Source organism: Pteropus medius, unplaced genomic scaffold (assembly GCF_902729225.1).
Source record: "Pteropus medius unplaced genomic scaffold, Ma_sr-lr_union100, whole genome shotgun sequence".
NCBI lineage: Eukaryota > Metazoa > Chordata > Mammalia > Chiroptera > Pteropodidae > Pteropus > Pteropus medius.
This window is the reverse complement of record NW_024342539.1, coordinates 1,397,468-1,416,813: the sequence shown is the minus strand read 5'-3', so window position 1 is coordinate 1,416,813 and position 19,346 is coordinate 1,397,468. Positions and strand designations below refer to the sequence as shown.

General features: G+C 38.3%; 2 protein-coding genes across 10 annotated transcripts in view; one reads left to right on the top strand and one right to left on the bottom strand.

The window, feature by feature from the left end:
* INTS8 (integrator complex subunit 8) overlaps nt 1-2,122 on the top strand; it is a 55,414-nt gene extending 53,292 nt beyond the window's left edge. Inside the window, exon 25 of the mRNA XM_039866390.1 lies at nt 1,934-2,122. Within this exon, the coding sequence (XP_039722324.1) occupies nt 1,934-2,050 (117 nt within the window). The 3' untranslated portion in view covers nt 2,051-2,122. The remainder of the gene's footprint in view (nt 1-1,933) is intronic.
* On the bottom strand, nt 2,089-15,097 carry CCNE2 (cyclin E2). 9 transcript variants are annotated; one of them, XM_039866374.1, is made up of 12 exons: nt 14,891-15,097; nt 13,620-13,659; nt 13,425-13,521; nt 13,288-13,344; nt 12,203-12,354; nt 11,203-11,338; nt 9,060-9,206; nt 7,771-7,866; nt 6,330-6,464; nt 4,567-4,678; nt 3,923-4,080; nt 2,089-3,509 (listed from the first exon to the last, which is right to left on the bottom strand). In XM_039866374.1, exons 2-12 carry the CDS (start codon nt 13,631-13,633, stop codon nt 3,396-3,398), a joined length of 1,218 nt encoding a protein of 405 aa, XP_039722308.1. In that variant the 5' UTR covers nt 13,634-13,659; nt 14,891-15,097; the 3' UTR covers nt 2,089-3,395. The 9 variants fall into 9 exon arrangements, with proteins under 9 accessions (XP_039722308.1, XP_039722307.1, XP_039722305.1 ...); XM_039866373.1 differs by having other exon boundaries at nt 14,811-14,943; XM_039866371.1 differs by lacking the exon at nt 14,891-15,097 and adding an exon at nt 14,542-14,634.
* Between the last annotated feature and the right edge of the window lie 4,249 nt (nt 15,098-19,346).

Genomic DNA, 19,346 nt, shown 5'->3' with positions numbered 1-19,346 from the left:
AGATCTCTGCCAATAATCTATCCCTGTCTTACTTCCTGGCTTCCATGTTCATTGTGATCACTGATGTTCAAGTACATGACTAATTTTTTTCCTAGTTTCTCAGCCTCTTCCTAGCTTTCCTTCCTTCTCTACTCACCAAGAGTACAGCAAATACCAGTCTGTGCACCTCAGATATTCAGTTTGAGATGAGGCCATGGAATCTAATGTTTAAGTTTCTCAATTACTTCTGATGGCAGACCACATTTGGGAACCCCAGCTGTCTATGGTTGACTGTCAAAACTACTGTTTAATCAGTGTTTTCAGTATGTTATCCTTCACCTCACCTGGATAAGTCCCAACCCTGAATCAGTTCAAAAATCTGTTTTTGTTTCTCTGAGGTACCGAGTCCTGTTGGAAAAAGGTCTACAACTATATAAACCAGTGCCACCACCAGACCATGTTCCCCAACTGTAGCTGGCCCTTCATCTCTTTCATTTTACTTGCCAGTAGTCTGTTGTCTATATTCTTTTCAGGGACTATTTGAGACTTTCCTCCTGTTAAGCCCTCTCTCCCATTTCCATTTGCAGTAACTTCCTTGCTTGTGTTTGGAATAGACCAGAAAAAAGACTGGTCAGTTTCTGTCCTCATGGAAGTTAAAGTTAGGCTTGGGAATGGTGGCCCTGTGTCAGCTTCACATTCCTATTTCAAGTCATTTTCTGCCTTTAAAATAATCTGCTGTACTCATCTTTAACTCATTCTTTTAGTCAGTAAAAGGTTATACTCCTTGATGAAGGCAAGTTCTTACACTTTGTATTCTACCCCTTTGGTGACCTTTTATCTCCTACATTGTCATCCTCTCCTGTAGCTTAACTTTTTCATCCTTAATAAAACCTTTTGACTGCCTCATCCCTCATCCTTTCTCTGCCTAGTGTTTTTGAAAGCTCTTCAGCTAAGTGCAATTTGACTTCTGTCACCCATCTTAACTCTTCTCTTGGGTCACCAGATGCCAAAGCCATTGGATACTTTTTAATCCTTACTGTATTATTTACATCTCCTTCCTTCTTGAAATTCTTTATTCTTTTGGCTTCCCTCACATTTTTATTCAATTCTTTTTCTTGTTTTGCCTTTTATTCTTTGAGGGTATCTCTGTCTACCCTTTAAATTTGATTTTCCCAAGTCCTTGGGTTATTTTCTGATTGCCCTACAGTCTTTCCAGGTAATCTTAACTACTCATGGTTTTGATTATTACTCAAATATCTGGCTCCTAGTCCAACTTGTCTTTGTAGTTTTATAACCAGGCATCTTCAGGACATTTTACTTGAAATAACTCTTTACCATATACCCCATTACCATATTTTTCCACATTTTCCTTCCTATTGAAATGGCATCATCTAGCAATTCTTCCTACTCCAACCTAACTGATCATTTCTGAATAGTGTTAAAGTTTTTTTTTTAATCCAGAGGTAAGTTACCTTTTAATCTAAAGGTAATTCTAAGGTCATAAAATATGAAACACTACATGGAAGAATACTATGGATTTTTAGTAGGCTGAGATATTTCTAATCATGAAAGGAATGAGTCACTAAATGATAGTGCTAAGCAGCTAGCTATTTTTATACATTAAAATGTGAAGCCCTGAAATATGAATTTTGATTTTTTTCAAACTATTTTGTGTAAGCCTTAACTGTAAAAATCTGTCATGCCAAATTACATGTAGTTTATTACATGAATTAATGTTACTAAAGATAATTCCATAAACTGTGGTTCAGCAATTGATCTTAAGAGTGGTTCTAGTCAGTATTTATATTAATTTCTTCTATACCTCTTAGCATTTACAATTAGAGGTTCAGTTAATCATTAACCATCACTGTTAGCATGTAGGTAGTTTGGTATAATGTATACTAGCAAGACTATTTTTGACCAGACCTCTAATGTCACTTTTCTGTTTTGAAAGATCAAAGCTATCGGCCAGACAGAACTGAATGCAAGCAACCCAGAAGAAGTGTTACAGCTGGCAGCACAGAGAAGGAAAAAAAAGTTTCTCCAAGCAATGGCAAAACTTTACTTTTAAGCAGTTAAATTTTTTTAATTTTTAACAATGGGCTAAAAATAAAAAGTATTAAAAGATTAAGTTTATACAATACATATATACACATTTAGTGGTGTTTTCAGGCAAAATACTGAAACATTAGTTTTAAAAAAACTGTACAGAAGACTTCATACCATAATAGCTTACATTTATAATTTCTTCAAAGAAAGAGATTCAGATGTCCAGTAATAATAAACTAGCAATCTAGTATAATTTGTTTTCTAATTAAAATCACTTTTGAGGCTGAAATTTCATTTTTTAAAAAACTAAAATGTTTATGTAGAATTAGTCTATAGAGCAAATTCTTATGTCAGGTTTTTTTTTAATAAATAGATTTCTAGGAGTCAGTGTACATTTCGTACTTTTCCACCTTAAAAAAATAGAAATTTAGGTCAAGTGTTAAGCTTTATCACTTTGACACTGTCCTTAACTCATGTAGGATTTAACAAGTATCTTAACAGTTTTGCAAACATAAATAAAGCTTTAGTCACACTAAATTTAAAAAAAATTCTTAGGGATACTTTAGAGTAATAAAGTGACTTTCTCACATAGTTTGAAAGAGTACTTAAGTTTTTCATCCAAATTATGATGTACAAAAAGTTACTGGAAAGCAACCTGTATGTCAAAGCCCCAAGTAGGAGCCACAGCATTTATCTTGTTTACAATTTCTTTGGTATTCCCACTATTTGGAGCATAGTTTAAACACCATGTTCATCTAAGCCTTACTGGTTAAAAATGTTATGGCAAAGCAAATAAACTAATTTAAAAACAGATTAAAGTTCACCCTTTGTAAAAATTCAAGTTTTATAATAGCTTGCTACAGCAGCTGTAGATAAGTTAGTCACCTTACTACAAAAGTAAACCTTTGTAAACAAGTTTAAATTTTATCTTCAAGAACCAAATTGCACTAGTCAAGAGTATATGAATTTTGAGAATCTATAAACTAGATTCAAAGTACTGTATCACTTATTGTACCCTTTAAGGTAGTACTTATCTACTCCAAAACTTCAATGATAAAATTCCTGGTTTATCAAGATAAACATAGTAACGCTGGATCAAAAATTTTTTATGGCATAAATCACGTGGGAATGAATTCATCTTTGTAAACAAATCCTGCTGTTTCTTTAAACAGCTAACATAGGAATGAAATAAATTTCTTCCTTCATGCCAATTTTAAGTTGTTTTTTAAATAAAAGAATGGCAGTGAAATTTCTGAATTGGCTAAGATAGTCACAGCACTATTTTCCTGTAAAGTTTTAGTAGTTTAGTTCTATGAAATTCTACCCAATACTTGGTCAATTCCAACTCGTTTGCTTAGTTAACTTCTTTAGTGTTTTCCTGGTGGTTTTTCAGTGCTCTTTGGTGGTGTCATAATGCCTCCATTACACACTGGTGACAACTGTCCCCCCTTCCTGAAGGTGTTTACATAATTTACTTCATCCTATACATGTGAAGAAATCATGCAAAGATTAACAGCTAAAATAAAGCATTGATACAGTAAAAAAAAAGTCAAACCAGACATTTAGGTACTAATTTAAGGCTACTTAGGCCTAATATAATGGTCTCTTTTATGTCTTTGTCACTCTGACTAGTCGTATTCTAGAAGTTCAGCCATTTGAATTGATATAACTGGTTTTTAAAACTCTTACCTGGACTACTGGCATTGATCTTGAGAAACTACAAATCTTGCTCTGACTTCAAAGTTATTAACTTTTCTACATTTTAAAATTATTGTGCCAATGAGAACTTTCTTTCTCCTTACCATCTTACATAACTCCTGAAGTATTTGTAGCATCCTTACTATCAGTGTCAGTGACTTGATAATAAGACCAAAAAACCCAACAAGAAACATACCAGCATAGCCAGATAATTTGTATGTGTCTGGATATTGTGTCTGTCTTCCATAGAAATCTTCTTAAAAATCTTCAGTTTCACTGGACTAGTACTTTTTACTACACTGACAAAAGGCACCATCCAGTCTACACATTCAGAAATGTTGTCCCATTCCAAACCTAGACAGAAAAGTTACCAAAATGTGAAGGTTACATCAGAAATTAACATGCCTAATGTATTTGTTCCTGCTTCCAAATTTAAGTTAGTTATTTTAAAACTCATTGAAAAAAAAGTCGTTTAGCAAGTCAAAACAGATTCTCTCTCAAACTATATTCATAATGCAACTATTTTAAGGGGAAAAAAAGACTTAGAGCTTCTTAACCAGAACCTTTTACATATGAAATTTAAATTGTCAAAACCCAAAGAACTCTTAAGCAGAGCTATAAGCATGTTGACTAACTTCAAATGGATTTAAATTACATTTGACCTTCTTTTTGTTTGAGGATATACATTGAAGATTAGACAGTACTTCTAACAGAGGTAATCACTAAACTGCCAAATTTTTTCCATTAACATTTTCAATTTCTGTTTAGCAGGATGCTAAAGTTCATAAATTAAGTTTCTTTAAAAGTTGTGAACAGGTAAGAGGTAAAATAATGTCTTACCTGAGGCTTTCTTAACAACTTCAACAGAGGTAAAATGGCACAAGGCAGCAGCAGCCAGTATTCTGTACTGGAACTCTAATGAATCGACAGCTAGAATACACAGATCTAAAAGCTAACAAAGGGGAAAGCAAAAGTACAAGTATTTAGGAGAAGGATAAGTACTAACTTTGAAGTTAGTACTACTACTACTAAATATCAGTCAGCTAACATTTTAAGGTGTTTATGATATGGACCACATGCCAAGAATTGCTAAAACTAAAGGGATCCGACCACCACCCTGAAGGAAATGAGTCTTGGGATTAAGGTCAAAAGGTGAACAGACTGGATACAGTGCAATGTATGACTAGGAGGGGCACCTAATCCAGAGTGGGGAAAATTGCTACTGCTTAAATAAATCTTAAAGACAAGGTAGCCAAGGAGGTAGAGAATGTTCTAAGTGTAGGAAACAGCATTTGCAAAGATAAATGAAAAAGCATTACTTTGCCTTGGAACTCAAGTAGTTCAGAATACCTATTGTATATATGCAATAAGCAAGGAATACCTTTATTTTTTTAAAAAGAGGGTAGATGCAGAGGCATGGCCTAGGTTAGATCATAAAAGGTCTTTAAGAAGTCAGAACTTTAGAGTTGTGACTAATTATTGAAATTACTGTAAGATTTTAAATCAGGAAAGTTACATTTTAAGAACCATCAGACTACAGTGAAGCAGATACACAAGGGAACATGTTTCTAAACGGTGAGATTAGTGAAGAGGCAGTACAATCCAGGCTATAAGAGCTGAACAAGGGAGCACTGGAATGGTGTAAAAAGGCTACATTTCAGAGGCCTGAGCTGATAGCTGTCCGGTAGAATAAAATCTAAATTATGTTTGCCTCCACTGGTCACCTCTTTGGTGGAAAAATGAGTAGAAGAGTTGGAAGTGAAATAATTACACCTCTAGAAACCTTCTACATTGTTTATCAGTTTATCAAAGGTTTGCCCTCTATCAAAAGGGTAAATATGGGTGCTTATGATAACCTGGGATGCTGGGAATTCTGACTATTAATAAGCCTTCATTTAAGTTTTGTCAAATGAACCAATTCCAACATGTTTACTGGTTAGCCAGTTTTAATGTTCATAACGTGTTTACTAGATTTAAAACAGTTCCATATGTAAGACTTTTACATCTTACATAGAATAAGAAAGATTTTCTTCACTTACATATGGCAGTTAGAGCAATCTTAAGATACTATGAGAAGTAGACAGAAAAGGATGGTACACTCCTCCTTTAATTACTTGGTTAGAATATGTTTTATGCTGGCCTAGAAAAGTTTAGTTTGAACAAGATGATTTTAAAAATAGGTACTCTGTATATTCATATTTTGAGAGTAAGATAATCATGCAGAGTACTTCATACCATTATAAAGCCTGGAGACAACTGGCTTAAAAATACCTTTCCCCATTTTATATCAAAAAGAGGTATTTAACTATTTTGGACTCCTACTAAAGAATGAAAAGTACTCATTTAAACTCATAGTTTAAAAACATTTTCTAGAATTATTAAGCAACGTAAATATTGGGGACAGAATTTTATGCACCAGAAGTTTTGTTCTAGTCACTTACAGAGTACAGTTAATTCAATACACTGTCATTTTGTTGTATGGCCTATTTAAGAGTATACATACACTAAACAAAACCTGTAATTAACAGTACTTCGTTAGATCATAAAAGGTCTTTAATAAGTTTTCACAGTACTATTAGCATACATTCAATAACTGTCAATACCTGAGCTATCTGGATGAACTTTTCCTGAGAATACTGAGGTAGAAGAACTTTAGGAGCATCTTTAAGAGCATCAACTTGGAGGAAGAGATTTAGCCAGGAGATGATTGTTACAGGACAAAGTTCCCATTTTAAAGCCTGTTAATGAAATTAAAATGCCTGTTGATAAATGTAGGTACATATGTACACTATATAGCTACTTTCTTAACTAGTTACTTTAAAAACTTTCTGCTTTTAGGCTTATTTCTTCCTAAGAGTTATTATTCTGGCCCCTTTTATTTTTACTAAAAATATTTTACTAAAAATATTGTGAGGTATAGATACCTCACAATCTAGAGCTGCTTGTTTTAGTCTATTATTGAAATAGACCCCTTTATTATCCTCTAGTTATTTTTTTAATAAAGTTCATTGAGCCTGTTATTCCTACTTTTCTCATTTCTTGCAGCCCCTGATCTTCCAAATCTGTTCTCTACTTTATTGAAACTGCCCTTTTAATTGTATTAAATGACTCCACAGCTAATTACATTCAGATCTTCCAAGAACTAAATCTAGATTTTTTTCTTTCCATGAACTTCAGTGACTTCTGGTCAAAACGTAAAAGTTAAAAACAAAAGACAAATCCTAATTTACAACTTCCCCTCCATGACCATTTATAAGAAGTCTACAATAATTAGGAGAGAACAGAGAGTCTTAACACCTTTAGAACTCCCCAGAGAATCCCATCCTCCCTTTACATACTCCTTATACTATACTTCAAGCCTGAATCTGGATAATTTTATTAGAACAATATCAACATGCCAACGAGATACCATTCTAACAGCTATGTTTAGTTTGTAAATATATGTTTGTAATTTACATTATGATGTATAGTTCAGATAATTTATAAATGAAAGTCATATTGATTGGGTTTCCTTGTATGGCTTACTTACAAACCCCTGATATCCAAATACTTTCTAGAAGCTTACATTTACTCTTTAATTGAAGGCCTGATCAAACACCTTTATGCTTCTCTTCTACCCTTCCATTAATAGCCCCTTCTGGGCATATAGAAAAATAAAGAAAAAGCAGTTAAATATTTCTCTTTCTCTATCTGCTGAAAGAAGGAGAAAATAAGCTTTGACAACCATTATTGGAAATCATAATGGTTATTGGTTATTGGTAACTTACCCGTATGTTTTGAAAGTGTTGTCCTTAAATAAAAAAGTGTTGTCACTTTTAAATTAAGAAAGTGGTATATTCTCAATATAGAAAACTTGATACAGAAAAAGAGTTTACAGGTTAAGTAAATTCCTCTCCCATCCATACCACTGTAAATATTTTGCATTAGCCTCTTAGAACTGGATCTTAATATTAAAACCTCAGTTTTACTTATATTGTCCTGGAGGCACAGAAATAATTACTAAGTAACTGAACTGCAACTAGATGATATTATTGATATTCTTACCTTTAATATAATGAGTTCCATCCTTAAGATATCCTCTTCACTGCAAGCACCATCAGTGACATAAGCAAACTCTTGGAGCTTAGGAGCATAGATTTCCTTTAAAAAGGGATTTTTAAAATTAATATTAAGCACAGTTGAGGTTGAGATGAAAACAAAAGAATTAATACAAACCATATACAGGCTTCATTTTTAAGGACAGCTTCACAAGTGATTATAAACCTTAGTAAAATAATTCTACGGTAGCCAAAGCTATTTAGATATTTTTTATATTTAGGTTTAAATATAAAAAAGTCTCTGAGACTTATTGTCATAGATTTGATCTTGAATTTTAATGATGAGTATTTTAACCAGTCATTTCAGTTAAAACACAAAAAGCCAAACTTGTTTTAAGATTGCCTAGTATATTGGTCAGACAAAAACAAGACACTCAACAAATAAGTTCTAGAAAGCGAAAACATTTCCTTTACCCTAATACAAAAGTATGGTTAATCAAAAAATACTTTGTGCAGTGGCTGATGACAGGTCTGCCTTAACAGTCTAGAGAACGACTGTAATGATCAAAGGAGCAGATGAGATGCCTGCCACAGATGAGAATAAGCTAAAGATCAAGATTTCAGTTTAGAAAGGTATCCGAAACGCATCATGATTTCAGCTAAGGACAGACTGAATACAAATGTATTCACCAAATTTGGAAGAATGTAGAGATAGCCCTTAAAGCTCAAAAGACAAATTTGGAAGAAAAAATACACTTAAGAAAATTAATGCATGACTCACAAAGCATACAGACTTTAAAATTTTCAGATGAAGGGACTGATGATATTCATAATGCATTGTTTAAGAAAAGTAGATTGCATGAAGGGAAATCTCAGGAAAGGAGTTGCCTGCTATCCTTGCACTACCAGTAGACAAATAATTAGGCTGGACACACCATTAGTCTAACCCAATAAAACATTCATTTTATTTGATTGCTAAGTTTTCGAAGACCATTCTATTGAATCCAACTGCCATAATTATTTATATAGGGACAGCATCAGAATGAGCCATGGAACATTTCACCTAGATACTAATTCTAGAATATAAACCAGAGATTTATAACAGGCTTAGGTACTAAAAAAGAACTATGATATATGTCCTTGCATCCAAATCATACGGTTCAGAAAATGCTGGGGGTCAGGGGGACCACTCACCTTTCCTCAGAGGTTAATACCAAAGTAGTAGTAGTTTCTGGAATTAATGTTTGATTTTTAAAAAGTTTGGAGGAAATGTCTCTGGATAAACTGAGAACTTACCTCAAGTTTGGAAGCAATGAATAATGAGGTAATTCCAATGAGTTGAAGCATATTTTTATTTATATCCTTTTGTGTCAACATAAATCTATCAAAAAAGTCTTGTGCAAGATAAAATGTTTCCCTATGAAGTGTGTATACTTCACATACCTAGAGAAGAATCCAAAATTTTAAATATTATTTCATAAATATCTCCAAATTAGAAAGTTATCTCTTAGCATACTAGACTTTAAAATACTTTTATAAGTCCAACTTTGCTTTTTAGGATACCAAAGCTAAGATTGCAGGAAAAATTAATATGCACTAATAGAATAAACAAATCTATTACTGTCCTCATGTATTCTTTAGTTTTTTTTTACTAAATGGACTTAATGAATTTATTCCCAGATCACAGTTACACTTTTACTGACTATGAATGAGAACTTTTTTCTATCAATTTCCTAATTGTTTTTTGCTGATAAATGGGTAAGTTTTCACAGTTTATATTATTAATTCTGATAGTTCCAATTGATGCTCTTCATCATTTTAGGATGACTTTTAATTAAAGAAAATTACAATGATGTTCAGTGTTTTAACCTTATTTATTTTTCATGTTTTACTGTATTGGCTAAGATTATAGAAGAAAACTGAATAACACTGCTGAAAGACAAAATCTTGATCATATCCCTTGTTTGACTGTAATGGGAATTCCGTTTCAATATTATTATCAGTGATAAATTGTATCTATCTGTCATTTCCACAATTATAGGGAAAGTTTTTAATTCCCAATTAACTCCATGAATAGGAGCCATTTATCCCCATTATGAAGATAAGAAAACAGAGTGACAGACATACATGCTTTTCTAATAAATAATGTGTTAAGGAACTCTCCTATTTCTGGTTTACTAGATATTTTAAAATCAGATGTGGATATTGAATTTCAAAAACTGTTTCACATCTATTGAGACCTCATGATTTTTTTCCATTAAACTATTAGGGTAATAAGATTTTCAAATGTTGAACCATCTTTGCATTCCTAGACTGAAAGAATATACTAAGAATTTAACACTCTATTGGATTTAGTTTATTCTATACAGTTTGCATATATGATCATATTTAAGGGAAAATAAAAATAAATTTGATAGACAACCACTGGATAAAAATCAATAACAAAAAAAAATTAAAAAATCAACATAATTATACTTAAGTTGCTTCCCTGATCACTAGACACTTAGAAAAAGTCAAATACCAACCACCTTCTTATACCCACATGATTAAAATATAATCTTCCTTTCCAGTCAGATTTAGGAATTAAGATGACCTGACTCAAAGGGGCATTTTGTAGTCTTAAAAACTTCTGAATGGCTTCTGCGATCTACTATATCATATTACTCCACCAAAAAGCCTAGTCTTTCTCCCTTGGAATATATCATCCCTATCTTAGAGATAGGGAAACTACAAAGCAAATATCCAGTGGGTTGGAGGAAAATCAGTTTTTCATCAACACGAGTAATCCTTTCCTCAGTAATAATTCTAGATACTTTTATAATTATTTTCCAGAGAAAAGAAATAGGCCTAAACAAGAAAGTTCTGCACACATCTTTATGGACTTCAGGATCAATATTTTTCCTTTAGATTAATGGTACAGTGTATTTCTGAAAGGAATAACAGTAAATGACAAAGGAAAGCTACAAGGAGCCTAGAGAGCTTAGGGATATCTGGATATTCAAAGCCGCCCCACTGTTTAGGACATAGAAATCAGGATTCCAAATTATAATTTGATTTTGATGATACAGAAAAGGACTTCTGAAGGCCGTGAAACCTAATCCTTGTTCTTCACTTTGCATAGCAGAATTCAAACTTCAAGTGTGTATCTGTTCATCTTGAAATTCTTAGCATCTAAAACAGTGCCTAGTACACAGCAAAACCCAGATATCAACAATTCTGAATTGGGCTTGGGTCATATGGGATGTGGTAGCTGTGTCCTTATGATTTTATTCTTATAGACAGTCACTTTCCATTTTGGTACCATCAAGTACAGTAAGTATCCCTCAAAAAGATGACTGCTGGCAATGGATAATATACCAGGGGGGCACATTGAAAGCATATTTACATCTAAATATTTTTCATCATACAAAGACAAGAAATTTGTATTGCTGGAACATACCTCTAAAAGCCAGTCTAGAAGTATTGACCTCATCTGTGGTTCCAAGTCAGAATGTAGAACTTCAAAATGTTTGTCATGAATATATCGGGTCTCTTTCTTTAACATGTTTAGCCAAACATCCTTTGAACATCCCCAGCTAGGGAAAGGGGGTAAGAAGAAAGAATTTGTGTGATCAACATAATACACAAGCTATCTGTTTTACTTAGGAAAAATACTCAACTTTAGGACATTGAAATCCAACTTTCAATTAGAACTTGGAAGTTCTTAAATTAGGAAAAAAATTGCTACCTTAACTTTTAGAAACCATTTCTTTAGCATGAAAAAGTAGAAGCCTGAAATTATACAGCAAGAACTTGGACTACAATAATCTAAATCAACAGATTTCAAAAGTGTTTTCTAGTCCCTATTTATAAAGGTTCCTGTTTGAGATAACCATGTTTTTTCAAGAGTGATACAAAGATAGTGAATATTTAAAGCATATGATCTCAGTACAAGCAAGGCTCAATCATCTCCAAAGTAATCTTCAATAGTAGTCACCTACAGTGAGGGTAAGGCGGGTCAATACGGGGAAGAGGGAGGATTAATGAGTTTAAATGTCTGAGTCCATTAATTTGTTTATTAAAGCTAAATATAAATTATTACACTAGATGTTTTGTATAAGTTATACCTCTTAGTAATATTCATTAACTAGAAAAAATAAGTATCATCCTTATTAAGAAATACATAAGGTTGACAGATCAAGTGAAAATGCTGTACATGTCAAATGCTTCCATCTTCTGATAAGGTCTGCAGTACTCAGCAAACAAATGAAAATATAGGATCAATGTTAAATTCCTGTATCATTGCAAATAGCATTACTTAGACAAAATATGCTTAAATATTAGTAAAGAAAGCAATTTTTATAAGTTTTTCTATAACAAAGGCAAAAAAATAACTCCCAGTAGTACCACTTATGAAATCAGTATAATTTTAATCTTTAAATTACTGAAAATTTTCTTACCTTAAATCAGGCAAAGGTGAAGGATCAATAAAAAGGTTTTTAAATCTGTAATTTGTAAATCTGGAGAAGTCACTTGTTCCTATTTCTTTGTGGGGTGTTTCAATAATAATGCAAGGACTGATCCCCCCAGATAATACAGGTGGCCAACAATTCTGTCATTTAAAAAAAAATAAAAAGTATATCTCTTTGTATAAGAGGAAACCAACTTTTGTCTTGGATCTTTCATTAAATGGAAGCTAAATACTTCTAAACAGTCTATCGTTTTCCCCCAATACCACTGTTAGCAAACATTGCTGACAATCTAAGTTGACATTTATATTTTATAAATAAGCCATATAGCTCACATCAATTTTCATAAAGAGTAATAGGATGTTTTAGACAAAATACAATACTGGAAATACAAGACATTAGGTACTGGGGGAAGAGAGGAATAGCAACGCATCTGCAGTCATACTGATCACTTTAAGAATTATAAAATTGAAGTTCTCCCTCTGTATTTAGCAATAGTGGAAAAGCACCTTGTTTTATAAAAAGCCCACCCAGTTAAGCCTAGCCTCATATTTTAAATTGCTTGCAGGCAAACCTTAAAAATGGAAGCAAGTGGAATCAATACTTAAATATTGAAGGACCCTTTCCCCAATCAATGCCAGTTTCAAAGAGAACCACTGTCTCTAAAGTGTTTTCTGTACAGCACATAGGAAGAAATAGGTAGGAAAGGGCTGGGTACCAGTCTGTCAGTAACCTCATATACTTATGCTCCAAGGAGCAGCTATTAGTAACCACTATAGTCAGCGAGGGAACAAAGAGCAGTACATTGGACAGATTAGGCGGGCGCTGGTGCACTAGGCACCTCCAAGAAGGAATTTACAAAAAGGAACCAGCTGCTTCAAGGCAAACTTACTCTGCAGCTGTTGGAGGAGTTTGGCACATACAAACTACCCAAAGATAAGCGCCTTCCTGCTGACCTCTAGGGGCATCAAAAGTAAGTGTCAGAGAAATCTTTCTACGGCAAAGCAATAGCAATTCTATTCCTATTCGTCTTGCATTTGTTTCCCCCAAACCCACTCAGTCCAGTTCTGCATTACCCTAATCTCATACTGATGTTTCTTGGTGACCTCGTCGTCTTTTCTTTTTTTGACATCCTGGAAAATAGAAAAGATTACTGTTACACTAAGGCCCCAGCAAAGAATTTCCTCTCATCCCTCTCTCTTCTCTTAACTACCTGGGCTGTTTTTCTCTTCTTGGCCTGAATTATCTGAACTTCTTGGGAGGAATCCGTCTGACTGGGTTGGGGCTGTTGCTTAGCTTGTAAACGGCTACTGTGGGGAATTTTTTAAAAGAAAGTTTAATTAGTAAGTCCTGCGTTTCAAAGGCAGCATCTAACTTTGAAACAAATCTCCAAGACAAATAATGTTACCTGCGTCTTGACATTCTCTTCTTTCAGGTGTATGAAACCTCTGGAGGAGAGAGAGGAAACCGGAATCAGATACACTGTCATCCATATTTTCCAAGTGCCAATTAAATGCTGATTCAGAGGTTACAGCTAAGCCCCTCAGGAGATTGGCTGAGCCATTCTACCATGCTGTCTTTAGTTATCTCATGGTATTAATTTGGACACATGCCTGCCTTTCCTCAACTTATTGTACAGCCGGGACGCAAGTATCTTCAAATATTTACAAAGCACACGACAGCACTCCGAACGCGCAGGGAGGCAGAACCCCCTCAAATGGGTCTTCTCTGCATACTCCAACCTATCCCCCGTACACCCCGAGTGGGGCATGGGCAGCGCCCCAACTCCCCCTTCCATCATTGATCAGCCGCGGAGGGGTTGTGGAGGCGAAACGCTGTGGAGAAGCCGGTTCCGCGCCAATTTGGAGAGCGGCGGTGGCGGGGAAGCAGGGGGCGGAGGGAACTAAGACTTGTGTCACGTCCTTCCCTGCCCTACGCGGCCCTGCCCATCGCCTGGAGGGGACACCGGGACCCTGGCTCCAGATAGGGGTAGCAATGAAAGACGGGGAAACTGCTGCTCGGGGAAATTTTCTCCCCATGAAGAGGACTCAGACATCCATCCTCTCGCTCGTGGGATAGCTCCCCAAATGGGGGTGGGAGGAAAAAGCCCCTAGGGGCTTTTCCTTGGCCTCCTACTTAGGGGCAGCCCTCATTCCCAGCCGCTTTCCCGGCCCCCTGCCGAGGGTCTTTGACAGGGACGGAACGCGGGGGACCCATACCCCCCAGGCGCCGAGTTCACAACCCTCCCACTTTTTCTCCCCTAAGCTCCCGCCAGAGGGATGGATCAGCTCAGGGGCGCTTTCTTTCCTCCCACATCCCGCCCTACGTACAGCGACTCCTCACCGACAGACCCGCTACCGCTCGCTCTCAGCTGGCGCCGGCGCCAACCCAATATATAGGCCCGGCCAGACCCGCCCCGCACGCATGCGCCTCAGACTGACACCTCTGGCCAGCGCACTCCCCTCCCCCGCGCGCCCACACCCGCCCCACAGATCCGCGCACCAAACCTGCTTGGGTCCCCGCCGCCCCACCCCGGGGGCTGCAGGACGCGTTCACCCAGGCCCTCAGTCTGCTGCCACCTGCGCTCGACTTCACCTGCCTGCATAGCCTGCCGGCGGGAGGGAGTCTCTCAGAGGCTCCTCCTCCGCGTCCCGACTCCCCGCCGCTCTCCTTCAGTACCTCCCGCCAATACGTTCCTGTCCTCTCCCGCCTTCAACCCTCAGATTCCCAGGGTGTCAGGTCGCAGCTCAGCCCTGGCGTACGGCCATGTGGAGGTGGCTCGGGCAAGCATAGAGTGGCTAAGAAGTGGCCATCCTGTTGCGCATCCCGGCTCTCCCGCCAAGGCCTTAAAGAACACGGCTCTTTACTAAGAGACGCGGGGATCTGGCGGGTCCGCCCCTGCGGGAGGAGCGCAGCTTGGCTGGCGAGCTGGCCAATGGGAGGCGAGGACGGCAGCACAACGTGGAGCGGCTGCAGAATGTAAACACAGCCCAGCGCGCGGAGGGCATTGGGTGTCCCTGCACGCCACCCATCTGGCCCTTGGCGCTCCCGGCGGCCGGCTGTGCCCACTCCCCCAGGGCTGCCTTGGTCTGGGCTGCCTATCTTGCACGTTGCTCCAGCCCGCCAACCGAGGTACACAGATCGATCCTGTTTTTCCGCTCCCAGCTCAGATGATCGGCTCACCCTCCCTATGGGTGGCTCACTCCGCACCCCGCTGCCCTGCCTGGCCGCTTCCCACTCTGGAGTCCCAGGCGGGAAATGCTCACACCATGCTGTGCCCTCCCATCCTCCTCCCGCAAGGGTAAAACACTCCTCCGGAGCGGGGCTAGGCACGGCATTCTCCCCTCCCTACGAGCGCCTGGCCTCTCCCAAGGCTGGGCCGGGCGGGAAGAACGGTCCCACCACGTGCAGGCTCCCATCCCGCCCGCCACGCCCCGCCCAGCCGCCGCCAGCGCGCCCTGCGGAGCCCGCGCGAGTAGCCCGCGCGGGAGGCAGCCGCCCGCCTCCTAGGTATAATGGGAGGAGGCGGTTCCGACGCATTTCCTTCCCTTTCCCCCCCGCATTTAAACTTAGGAGTCCCCTCGCTGCCTCTGTCGTAACGCCCCCGACCCAGCGCTCCCCAAGACCGGACATCTCTAAGGAAGACATGCTGACGATACTCCGCGAATAGGTTTTGCGGTGAGGCAGGGGCCGACTACAGGAACAAAGACCCCTTTGGTGCAGGAGCCTTGCGAAGGCCCCCTTAAACCCAGGCAGCTCTCCGGCCAGACGCGGGCCATCCGTGTTCGTCTCTGATCCGCGGGAGAGGGCCACCGAGACGGAGCTGGTCGCGCGGGCCTGGCGTCGCGCCAGGGCCGGGACCCCTTCCCGAGATGCACCAGGCGGCAGTGGCCGGAACCATCCGGGGTCCCCTCCCCGTGCCTTTTGTGCTATGCTGCCCGTGTGGGCCTCGGAGCCTAGAAATAACGTGTAGTTTTCGGTTTAACAGAATCCTTTCTTCACACTTTCTCTTTCGCTTCTTATAACAGTTCAGTGACGCCGGCAAAGTCATTGTTTTTCTCCCAAATTTACGCATGAGAAAATAGAGCTTTGCTCAAGGTGACAGAATCAGAAGAGACCCAGAATCTTGTCAGTCCCAAGAAACTATACCATTTGTCATGCTTACAATGGCTCTCTCGTTAGGGGAGGAATTGCCTCCCTTTTGCAAGTCTCTTCAAAACGCTGTTAAGATGCAAATCTTAGAGCTATTAACAGCACGATGGTTAGAAAAGAAAAGGGCAGTCTTCCAGCAAGCGTGTGTTAGCCGAACTGAAGCAGATCTGGTGACCTGAATAGGTGAATTTGATAATCAAAATACACTGAACACCAGGGATGTCGACTAACATTTGTAAGATTAATCTTGGAGTACTCTATGCCTAGCACTGGGCTAACTAGTAAATTACTTGAAAGTGACTATGAAGTGAACAGTGCAATCAGGAGAAATTAGAAATACTCCTAAGACTACTTTGTGTGGAAACCAACAGGTTGAATTCTGCGATATTATAAGTGCCTGGTCAGTGATTAAGTGGAACTAAATAACATGAGGTTTACCTATCAGATGGACTGAAGTTACAATCCTTCTCTGTGGCCCTTATAACTAGACTTCAAGGAACACTCCCTTTAAAGAGCTTTGCAACTGGCACCTTGGAGGGCTCAGCAGGATCACAGCTGTCCTCTAGAGTCAGAGTAGTTCCTGGCCTCTGGGTCTCTAGGAGCACCTCGCAGTCTAGGCAGAGCTGCTCTTGACCACCTTCATGGGAGGTGGGAGTGGAAGAGGTGGAGAGCTTGATAAGGAAGGCATCTTAGGGTGTGAGCTAGAACACACCCTAGAGATGGTCAGTCCAGCTCCCTCTCTCCCCCCGCCCCCCGGAGTTCATGATACTCCACAGAGCAGAGAAAGAACAGGGATAAAGAGAGCAGTGCTGGACATCCAGAAGCTCTTGGTTGAGGCTGCAATAGGCAGGAATGGGTGCATGGTTGATCAGCCTGCTCTAGGCCAGGCACTGTGCTTGTTAACTGCGGGGTATGTGGCATTTTAACAAGAAATGGACTCTGTCCACAAGAGCTTACATTCTGTTGGGGCAGGAGACAGAATAAATGTGTAGCAAATAATTATCATTAAGGACTATGGAAAAGAGAAAATAGGATAATATGATAGAGGGACTACTTTAGCTATAGGCAGTACGGAGGTATCTAAGGAGAACTCAGAAAGGTGACATTTTATCTAGTTCATTCAGTAATTCAGGAAACACTAAGCACAGTAGTGAAGTGAGCAAAAGTTGCTGCCTCCTCAGAACTTAATTCTAGTGAGAACAGAGTAGAAAACAATATGTCAGATAAGTAATAAGAACTAAGGAAAAATAAAAGCAGCATAAGGATTGTGATGGAAAGTGCTGTACTAGATGTTCAGGGAGGACCTCTCTGGTGTGACATTTGAGCAGAGAGTTGTGCAGCCAGAGAGCAAGCCTTACAGATTAGGAGGAAGAGTGTTCCAGGCAGGGGGACAGTAAGTCCAGAGGTCAGTATGGCTGGAATGTAGTGAGCAAGGGAGAGAGTGGGAAGAGGCAGTGGGAGGGAGCCTTTTGAATGATAGATGTGCCTGCTGTGTGAATGGATGCCAGCAGCACAAGCAGTTCGTAGACTAGTACAATCCAGGTGAAAGATGATGGTGGCCTGGCACAGGGTGGGGTGCTAGGGTTGATGAGAAGCAGCTGCATTCAGGATATATGTTGAAGGTACAACCAAACGATGTGCTGATGGATTAGATGTATGGGACAGAGACACCTCAAAGGTAAACAACTAGATGAATGGTTGTCACTTACTGGAATGGAGAGGATGAAGGGAGAAATGGCTTTAGAGTAGGATGAAATCAAGTTGTTTTTGGACAGGTTAAATGTTAAAGATTTTCCTCTACATTTTATTATGAAAACTTAAAATGTTTAGCAAAGTAGAAAGGATTTATAATGAATACCCATATACCCACCATTTAAATTCCATCAATGTTTTGCTGTGCTTATATTATCACAGATCTCTCATCTATCCATCCTTCTTCCATCCATCATTCCATCTTATTTTTGATGCATTTCCAAATCATTGCAGTTATTAGTATATTTCCTGCTAAATACTTTAGTATGCATAACATTAACAGGCATTAATATTTGTTTTAGTTTTTTTGTCTGGGGTAAAATTTACTTTCAATGAAAAGTACAAATCTTAAATATACATTCTTAATGGATATACTGTATAAAGCAAACTCCTGTCAAGTTGTAGAATATGACTGTCATGCCCAGAAAGTTTTCTTTCTGTGTTAATCCCCACTTCCACCTCCCTAGTAGCAGCCACTGTTCTGATTTTTTTCCACTTTAGATTGGTTTCATTAGTTCTATACTAGAGAATAGATATATATATAGAGAGAGAGAGAGATCTTATGCATATGTATAGATATATGGAATCATACATATATACTCTTGTGTCTGACTTCTTTCACTTAATACAATGTTTTTGACTTTCATTCACGCTGTTGCATTTATCAGAACTTCATTCCTTTTTATTGTTGAGCAGTATTGATATGGCTATGACTTAATTCATTTTTTAATTTTTGGGTTTTATGAATAAAGGTGCTGTAAACATTCTTGTATGCCCACAAACGTCTTTTTGTGGACAAACATAATCATTTATTTTGAGTATATACCTGAGAGTGGAATTGCTTGGCCATAGGGTAGGTATATGCTTTAGTTATATATATATATAAAACTTGTCAGACCTTTTTCCAAAGGTCCACTAACAAAAGAACGGGTCGTATTATGGAATGCTGTGCTACTTAAAATGAAGTAGAGCCATGTGTATCAACATTAATAAATTTCAAAAACAAAGTTGGGGGGAGCAAATTTCAGATAAGAACATTCAGTATGATATCATTTATATAAAGTTTGAAAGCATGTGAAAAAATACAGTTTTGGATACTTATGTAATAACAGCATAAAAGCATGTTTTGCAAAAATAATCTTTATTTCAGGATAGTGGTATCACAGGGTGGCAGAGATGATGAATGGGATCAGAAAGGTTCAAAATAGGCTTCGACTATAATGTATTTCTT